General features: G+C 36.6%; 2 protein-coding genes across 2 annotated transcripts; both read right to left on the bottom strand.

Annotated features, from left to right (window-relative positions):
- Positions 1 to 5,650: 5,650 nt before the first annotated feature.
- LOC134718393 (uncharacterized) lies at positions 5,651 to 7,153 on the bottom strand. The gene has a single exon (XM_063580893.1). The coding sequence runs from the start codon at positions 7,151 to 7,153 to the stop codon at positions 5,651 to 5,653; it is 1,503 nt and encodes a 500-aa protein (XP_063436963.1).
- Positions 7,154 to 7,255: 102 nt separating this feature from the next.
- Positions 7,256 to 8,944, bottom strand: LOC134718392 (uncharacterized). Its single transcript, XM_063580892.1, has one exon. The coding sequence runs from the start codon at positions 8,942 to 8,944 to the stop codon at positions 7,256 to 7,258; it is 1,689 nt and encodes a 562-aa protein (XP_063436962.1).
- Positions 8,945 to 9,701: the final 757 nt, after the last annotated feature.

Here is a 9,701-nt window from a genome sequence, read left to right as displayed (position 1 = left end):
CGTTCTTTAGTGCTTATATGTGGCTGTGGTGCTCTTTGTTGGGTTTCTGTCGACGGTACTGGTACTGGCAAACTAGAAAGTGCAGCTTCTCTGTTAAGAATGGAAGGAGTTGAGGACTCGTGAAGTAACAATTCGTCTTCGTCTTCGGAACGGTGGTCTGTCATTGTGTTAATACAGGCAATGCAGTAGTACGGCGTATGGTAATTAGCGTAAGGCAGAACTTCGAATAATGACATTATAAATTCCATTTAATTTATATCAAACAACAAGCACGAGAAACACGGGCCAAAATCATACGATACCTAAAATACCTGTTTTTTATGTCAGAATACGACAAAATATTGTCCAATGGAATATATTGTAAACCTTACAGGTATTCTTAACACACGTGTTGATGTAAACAATAAACAAACACTCGTGTTTTACCAAAACAAATACATGTGCTTCCATACTATTATTAAATATATTTATTAAAAGAACGCTAAAATATCCCATTTTCCGTTTAAACTTTATATTTGACACATACTATCACTTATTACATTGATTATTGTATATTAATTCGGTTAATCTAAAAACGATTGGACATTAAATATTTCTGTTTCATCTTTTTAATGTGACTATTACACTTTGAAAATTGTCTAGATCACTATCAATGTATTCTTAGTTGTGTTCTCTTTGAACACATGTTGAATTGTAATACAATCTTTATTTCAATGAATTTAAATGTTGTTGCTAAACATGAATTTGCTCCGAACGGGCCGGGACAGACAAATAGGAAAGTTGAATGAACAGACTGCCTTTAAACTGAAAATTGTCTAAAGTTTCATAGGATACTTTTACATTGGTTGTAATGAATTACATTGATATCCCGGTAAAAAAATAAAAAAAATCACATTTGAAATAAACGTGATTTTTCCCCTCTCTGACATCATACAACAATATTCGTTGTCAAGACGTTGTCGATGTCTTCGCATCAAAACAAAATGTGAATGAAAGAATATATAGTTCCGTACTTGGTCTACTTTAATTTCCTGAAAACGTTTTTTGCAAATATCAAAAAAATAAAAATTTATCAAAGAATTCAAATATTGAAAAATATTCAACTCGTGACGGAACAACACTGACTAGTAACTCATGCGCTACGCGGATTCGTAAATTAATGTGTAGCTTGTTCACTCGTTGAATATTTTTCTATATTTGAATTCTTCGATTAGTTATTTTTTTACTGATTATTCTAAGGTTGCAAATGTTGGTCCAATCACACAGTCAATGACAGTTACTATGGTAACTGCAGCCAATTAAAGACACATCATATTTTAAACCTTGAAAGTTATTATCAGTATCTGTTTTAGTTTTCATTTATTGAAGTATATGAAATTTACCGTTGTTCAACATCATCGTATAAAATTATGAAAAAAAGATGGTTTGAAAAATATTCATCATTTTTTGGAAATTCTGAATAAAGGAGAGAGGTATTTTAAATAAAACGATCATTTAAAATATATCTATAGTTGTGATGTATATAAAACTGACATTATAGTTTTTATCGTATTTACCTTTGGGAGAGTCGAGGCCGCACCAAAGCTATTTACAACACTCTCAATGAGTCCATCCTCGTTTCCCATTGGTTCAGCATCATTTATCTGACACGTGTTATTCCATGCTATAGAATAATTAGACTTACATACTTGAATTATTGCGCAAAGTTGTGCACACAATGACCACATCGGCATATAAACCCCAAACAACAGGTGGCATTTATATATCTTGTCTTTTTGTTTTTTGATAACAACTATTTCACATAATATCCACCCTACCAGGAAAACTATTAAAAATGACAAACGGAACATGATGTTTGAATTGAAAAACAATAAAAGTAGCATTATCTCTGTCTTTGAGTGGACCGTTTAAATACTGTAAAATAGCACTTACCAACTCTGCTGGCGTATTTTGTTATGAGTCTGATTGATGATATTAGTTATCATTGATTCTTTTCTAATCATGTTTTAATCAAATGTTCATCTTCAAATATTAAAAATTATATATTTTTTAAGGATGATTTTTATTTTGCAATTACGAAGAGTACTTTGATACAATTGTATGTTTTCAAATTCATACTTCAAAAAATGTTCTGTTGGGAAATCCACCGTGGCCTTAATTAGGTTACAGTTCCAACCTTAGTTAAAATTGAAACAGACGGACTTTATGACAAACGGTATTTCAATAACAAGCTCGAGGTGTCATAGACTTCCGTGCTTATACACATTATGAAAGCATTGCGTTTGGGGACAATTGGTGAAATTTCATTACCGTTCAAACAATTATAGAGCAAACCATTTACCCAATTGCATAACGTTGTCAACCTGTTTCTTTTTTATTTCAATCTTGACTTGCGTTTGCAATATTTTTTGTTAAATTTGTTAAAATGAAACAAAGGAGTTTACCATATAATAAAGGAATTACCAAGTAAAAAATTATGATACTGTTACCATATTTTGTCAAAAAGAATTTTACTTTCAAAATCTAATAAATATATCAAAATTCACGCAAAGTCGAAAACTTTTGACATATTTTTCCATTTTTATTTTGAACGTATTTTTAATAAACGTATTCAATTCATAAAGAACATATGTAACACGATTATCGTTTATCAAATCTACCAACAGGATTTGTAAAAGAGGGACGAAAGATACCAAAGGGACAGTCAAACTCATAAATCTAAAACAAACTGACAACGCCAAGGCTAAAAATGAAAAAAAGCAAACAAAAAAACAATAGTACACATGAAAAACATATTAAAACAAAGAATAAACAACATGAACCCCACCAAAACCTAAGGCTGATCTCATGTGCTCAGGAATGGTTAGCAGATCCTGCTTCATATATGGCACCCGTCGTCTTAATTATGTGATAACAAATCCGGTAAATAGTCTAATTCGGTAGGTCACATTCATGAAAGGGGAAGGGATTGTAGTTACGACGTTAGGAACATATCCGATATCATTTGTGAAACGGTTATTCCATAACGGTCAATTTATGTGAATCGAGAACATACGTTAGCCTAAAAATACAAAAATGAAATTCACCAAGAACGTAATCGACGTTTGACTTGTATTGGGGTGTTTCTCCGTCCTGAATGTTTCTCCGTTTATTTGTATTTTAGTCCTGACATGTAATGTTGTCATTTTAGTGATACATTTACCATTGTCATAAAAACTGGAGGTTTGGCTAGCCACAAAATCATATTCGACCATATTCTTTTCTTAAAATGTCTTTAACCTAGTAAGGAAAATATCAATAGTTATTTTATAGTTGTTTCTTTGTGTCGCCTTTTGTTTTTTTGTTGCACTTTAGGATTTTCTTACCCTAGGCATATATTATCTAACTGTATTTTGCACAACTTTTTGAAATTTTGAATCCTCAATTTTCTTCAGCTTTGTACTTGCTTAGAGTTATAAATATTTTGAAATGAGCGTCACTGATGAGTCTTATGTAGACGAAACGCACTTCTGGCGTACTAAATTATAATCCTGGCAACTGTTTAGTGTTTCTGTTGTTTCGTTGTTTTTCCCTCGATTATCTCTCGAGTGGTCTCTTTATATGAAGTTTTTACTGGAAACATAATATTTGATGGTCTCAATAAAGACAGTTATTATATATTTGCTTCCAAATGTTTATAGAACTTTGATCAATTCTCCTGGTCGCAATTTAATAGAATATAACTAATTGTCATTGGTATGGGCATAAAAATAAATTGCGACTTGTTTCATTGGCAATCATACCACATGTTCTTATATCTATAAAAATAAAAATAAAAATTAACTGTTTTCAATATTTTGAACTGTTAAAAAAACTAAGGATTTTTTACTCTAGAAAAACATTTCTTTATTTGTATTTTGCAAATCTTTCGACAATTTAAGTATATTAACCGTTCCATACGGGGTATATATCTCCTAATTAATACGATAATCCCGTGCATTTCCTATCATGATTTTCTTAATTTGATGCTCACAAGGATTAAATCAAGTGTTCCAGATGGTGAGGTTGAAATCATCCTTTGTTTAATTTTAGGGACGCCATCACGAGTTGGTTGACCGTTATGGAATAACTGTTTCAAAAATGATATCGGAAATGTTCCTTACGTCGTAACTACAATCTCATTCCCTTTCATGAATGTGACCTACCGAATAAGACTATTTTACCTTTTTGTAATACCATAAGCAACACGACGGGTGCCACATGTGGGGCAGGATCTGCTTACCATTCCAGGGTACCTGAGATCACCAGATTTGGTGGGTTTCGTGTTGTTCAATCTTTAACATTCTATGTTGTGTTATGTGTACTATTGTTTGTCTGTTTGTCTTTTTCATATTTAGCTATGGCGTTGTCAGTTTATTTTCGATTGAAGAGTTTGACTGTCCCTTTGGTATCTTTCTTCCCTGTTTTCCAACTGTGTATTGTATTTTCCCTCTTCCCCCTATTCTAGCGTCAAAGATTTTTTTGTAGACAAAAGACGAATCTTTGTAAAAAAAAAGCGATTAGTGCAATTTTAAGCAAAACGTTAGAAGTGATGTCATACATGAGTACGCAAACAGAGATAAAATAAAAAGTAGGTATGCTGAGCCGGACTCAACTAGTTTAACCAGGTGACTGCAATCGCAATCTCGATGAATATATAACGAACACAACTTGTTTGATAAATTGTAATTAATATATTCCACCAGAAAGGTTACAAGTAGTCAGTAGATTGGTAAACTGAAAGAAATAAAAATACAATATTTTACAATGTGTACGAATTAAATATGAGAGTTAAATACAAGATTATTAATCGTGTCAAAAACGAAAGTAGAATTTACAGTTCATTTCTCGGAAATAAATAACTTACAGTTCGTATGTATTTATAAATCACTTATCTAAAAATATCGGAGTTAAACAGAATAATTTATCACAGTTTATGAATGAATCAAACGTACTTGACAGTGGTATGTCTCGATTTCCTCAGAAAGTAGAAAAGTCGTCCATTTTCCATGCGTTGAAATATTGATGCGGACGGTGTCACATAAATTAAAGGTGGTCGATAAATGCGGTGATTTAAGAAAACGGTCCAGTTCAATTTGTTCCGGATAAAAATGAAAACATGTAATAAACATTAAATGTGGAACAGAATACTCCCCGTCTGATGTCTAACTGATATCACTATTTCAAATATATCACACACTTGAATATCTGATTATATAAGGCCAAAGTATCACTATAAAATTAATTATACACAGTCATTCTCGATGAGAAGAATCATGTCCACAATCGGTCGTGTGTAGACGGATGCTTTTCCATTTACGATTATTCGTACTTCTGCTTTCCGGACATGTTCATCGGAACCTTTAAACGATTTTAGTATAACTCCTATTGACCATTGAGTACGGCAAAGGTTTTTGTCCTTTAAGAGAATAACGTCTCCCTTGATAAGATCACGGCGATCTTCGGTCCATTTTCGTCGTGGTTGTAGTAACGGCAGATACTCTTTCCTCCGACGGGACCAGAAAACACTGGCCAGAGCCTGTACACGTCTCCATTCGGCTAGACATAGATCCCGTTTGTCGAATTCTCCAAGCTGATCTGAAGTGAAGATGTAATCGGTCTTTTGTGTCAATTACATAGCTGGTGTTAAGATTAGCGGATTCTCTGGATCTGTTGATACTGGTACCAGAGGTCTTGAATTGATTATTGCTGAAACTTCTGCCATGAATGTATTTAGAACGTCATGCGTAAGACTCCTTCCAGCTGCGTTGATAAGCATAGAATCAAGTATTCTCCTTGCGATACCAATCATTCTTTCCCAGGCTCCACCCATGTGGGATGAATGTGGCGGATTGAAGATCCAAGTTGTACCAGAATTGTACAGAAAGTTCTTGAAGGGTCCATCTTCGACGTTGATTGAGTCAATCTTTAGATCGTCGATTGCGCCAATAAAGTTTGTTCCACGGTCGGATCGGAAAATCTTAACTTGACCTCTGATAGCGGCGAATCTTCTGACGGCGTTTATGAAGGCTGAAGAGCTCATTTCCTCGAATAGTTCGATGTGAACAGCTCTAGTCACTAAGCATGTGAAAAGAATTGCCCAACGTTTTGAGTTTGAGTATCCACCACGTGTTTTACGTGAAACAATTGTCCAAGGTCCAAATGTGTCTATTCCAACGTTGGTAAACGGAGGTGACGGTTCAAGACGGTCCTCTGGCAAATCAGACATAATTTGACACTCAGTTTTTCCTCTTAGTTTGCGACAAGTCACACATTTGTGAATGAGAGAAGAGATCAAGCGTTTAGCTCCGACGATCCAGAATCCTGCGGAACGAATCGCTCCATCTGTGAAGTGGCGACCTTGATGTTTTATCTTTTCATGGTAGTGTCGGACTAATAATATCGCTATATGATGGCGTCCAGGGACGATTAATGGTTTCTTTTCACGGAGGTTTAAGTCAGATTTGGCAATACGGCCTCCTACTCGTAACAGTCCTCGTTCGTCCAAAAACGGATTAAGGTTAGCTATCGGGCTCCGCTTATGAATTTGTTCCTGACGTTTAATGCAATCTATTTCATCTCCATAAACTTCATATTGAGCGGATATTAAGATGAAATTTTCGGCATTCAAAAAGCTTTCCGGAGAAGTCACTGGTGCTGCCTGTTTTGACCCGTGTAAGCGGGAGAAACGTTCTAAAAAGGCTATCGCTCGCACAAGTGATGTCCAGTTGGAGAATCTGTTGAATCTATCAGTTCCTATACCTTTACGCTCAGGTGTGGCAAAGGTTTTTGCAACATTAACAATTGCACGTATTTTTCCATCTTCTTCTGGGTCTATTAGCTGATATATGTTCTCAGAATTCTTCTGTTCTGAGAAAAGAAGTTGTCTTGGTCCTAATAACCATTCACTGCTATGAATTTCGTGAGCAGGTACGGACCTAGTTCCCGAATCTGCGGGATTACGGCTAGTTGGTACATAATTCCATTGATTTGGAGAGCTAAATTTTCTTATTTTCTCTACTCGATTGGCGACATAGATGAAGAACCTTCTTGTCTCGTTACTGATGTAGCCTAGGACTACTTTACTGTCTGTGTAGAATTTAACTGTGTCTATGTGTAAATCTAAATTATCCATGATGGTCTGTGTTATCTCGACTGCTAATACTGCAGCAGATAGTTCAAGGCGTGGGATAGTATGACCACTTGTTGGTGCCACTTTAGCTTTCCCAAGAATGAATCATATGTTTGGTTCACCACTACTGTCAGTCGTGCGTAGATATGCAACAGCTGCTATGGCTTTTTCTGATGCATCAGAGAAGACATGTAACTCCTTCGTGGCGGTTTTGCTGAGATATGGCACGTAGGTACGTGGAATGCGCAATGTTTCGATAGCAATTAGAGTATCTCTCCAAGATTTCCACTCATCTGCTGTCTCATCAGTGAGAGGTTGGTCCCAATCGACGGTTTCTGATACTATTTTCCTTAATAGGAGTTTCCCTTGTAAAATCACCGGAGCCAAAAATCCCAGAGGATCGTAGAGACTGTTTATCGTTGATAAAATTCCTCTCCGAGTGATCGGTTTGTTTTCTGATGATAATTGAAATAAGAAGTTATCAGTGTTTACGTCCCAGCTGAGACCAAGACTACGTTGTAGAGGTTTGGTGTCGCATTCTAAGTCTAGATCTTTAAGATTTGAAGCCAAATCACTGGCATGAAATGCAGACATAACTTCCGCACAATTAGAGGCAAACTTGTGAAGACGTAAGTTTCCATATTTTGCTAATGCTTGCTGTGTGTCCTTCATGAGCTTAACAGCTTCCTCTTTAGTAGGACATGATGCAAGACCGTCGTCGACATAGAAGTCTCTTGTGACAAAGCTAGTCACGTGACTGCCAAACTCTTGTTCTGATGCTTGAGCTGCTTTTCTGAGTCCAAGTGTAGCAACGGCAGGTGACGGACTATTTTCAAAAACATGAACTCTCATGCGGTATTCAACAAGGTTCTCTTGTAGGTCGTTGTTTTTATGCCACAAAAATCTCAGATAATTTCGGTGGTCTTTTCTTACTACAAAGCAGTGAAACATGTGTTGAACGTCTGCAGTTACAGCGACCATTTCTTTCCTGAAACGCAGCAGTACTCCCAAGAGATCATTGGTCAAGTCTGGACCTGTAAGCAAGACGCTGTTAAGTGAAACTCCGTTACATTTGGCTGAAGAATCAAACACACCTCTTATCTGATCAGGTTTCTTCGGATGATAAACACCAAACAATGGCAAATACCAGCACTCCTCAAGTTCGTGCAATGGTGGAGCAAGCTCTGCATGATTGTTGTCTAGGATCTTACTCATAAATGTAAGAAAATGTTCCCGCTTAACTGGGTTTCTATTCAGACTGGTGTCTAACATATTAGCACGATGTAGAGCTTGTTGTCTGTTGCTTGGCAACGGCTGTCTTGGCACTCGGAACGGTAACGGTGCTACCCAACTTCCTTCCGAGTCTCTCACAAATTCGTTGTCCATCTGCTTCATGAACATTGTGTCTTCATATGACATTCCAGGCTTATCATCGTCCTTTGTTTTTTCAAAGAGTGGCGATTGTAAATCTTTCTTAACGGGGTCTGTGTAGTTTTCCCGAATGTCAAATTTGCTTGTACATGGTTGAAACGTTGAAGGTTGTCCTGTAGGTAAAATGTTGGTTATTTTGACATTTAACTCGAGAGGCACATGCTGCTTGTTAATGCAGGTTTCTCCTATCACTACCCAACCAAGTTTCAATTGTTGTGCATATGGAGTTCTGGGTGGTCCTATGCGCTGATCGAGGACATGGTGTGCCTCTATAAGGTCTCTGCCAATTAAGAGAAGAATTTGGCAATTTTCATCTATTGGTGGTATGTTACCCCTAAGTTCTTTTAAATGAGGGTGATGCATTGTTACTTAAGGAGTAGGTATTTCGTCCCTATTATTGGGAATATGATCACATTCAATCAGTACAGGAAGGTCAAACTTGTCATTACCATTGATTGATTCCATGACGAAACCTCTTCCTCTTTTCCCGGAAGTGACTACTTTGCCGGAGCATGTTGATAAAGTATAGTTCTCCGGTTTATCTTTGACGTCAAAAAGATTAAAGAATTCAGGCGATGCAAGTGACCGGTTGCTTTGGTCATCAATGATGGCGTACATGCGAATAACTTTGTATTGGTTATCTTTGTGATAAACATTCACAGGAAGTATTTTAGCACAAGATTTCCCACTATATGTATCTTTGCAGATCTCAGTACAGGTAGAGTTAACTGAGGTTGCCTTAGTTTCAGCCGATTCTATAGGCTCCCCGTCGTAGGCTTGCTTAGGCGAGCTAGACTGAGAACTTGCAGGTTTCTGTGGTCTAGTGATGTGAAGTGCGGTAGTATGTTGTTTACTTCCACATTATTTACAACTTATGCTAGCATTGCAATCCCGGCTTCTATGTGTGGTAGAATCACAACACTTGTAACATACATTGTTTTCTTTTAAAAGGCCTTTGCGCTCCTCTATTGACTTAGCTCGGAACGCTCGACATTCATTTAAGGAATGCTTTGTATTGTGCAGAATACAAAGACCTTGTTTGCTGGCGTCTCCAGATTGCTGCTCAACCGCTGTTTTATGAGCACCAACTTTAGTCCTAGGGTAAGGCGTAGACCTTGGC

This window comes from Mytilus trossulus, chromosome 5 (genome assembly GCF_036588685.1).
Source record: "Mytilus trossulus isolate FHL-02 chromosome 5, PNRI_Mtr1.1.1.hap1, whole genome shotgun sequence".
Lineage (NCBI taxonomy): Eukaryota > Metazoa > Mollusca > Bivalvia > Mytilida > Mytilidae > Mytilus > Mytilus trossulus.
This window is presented reverse-complemented; position numbering and strand designations above follow the sequence as displayed.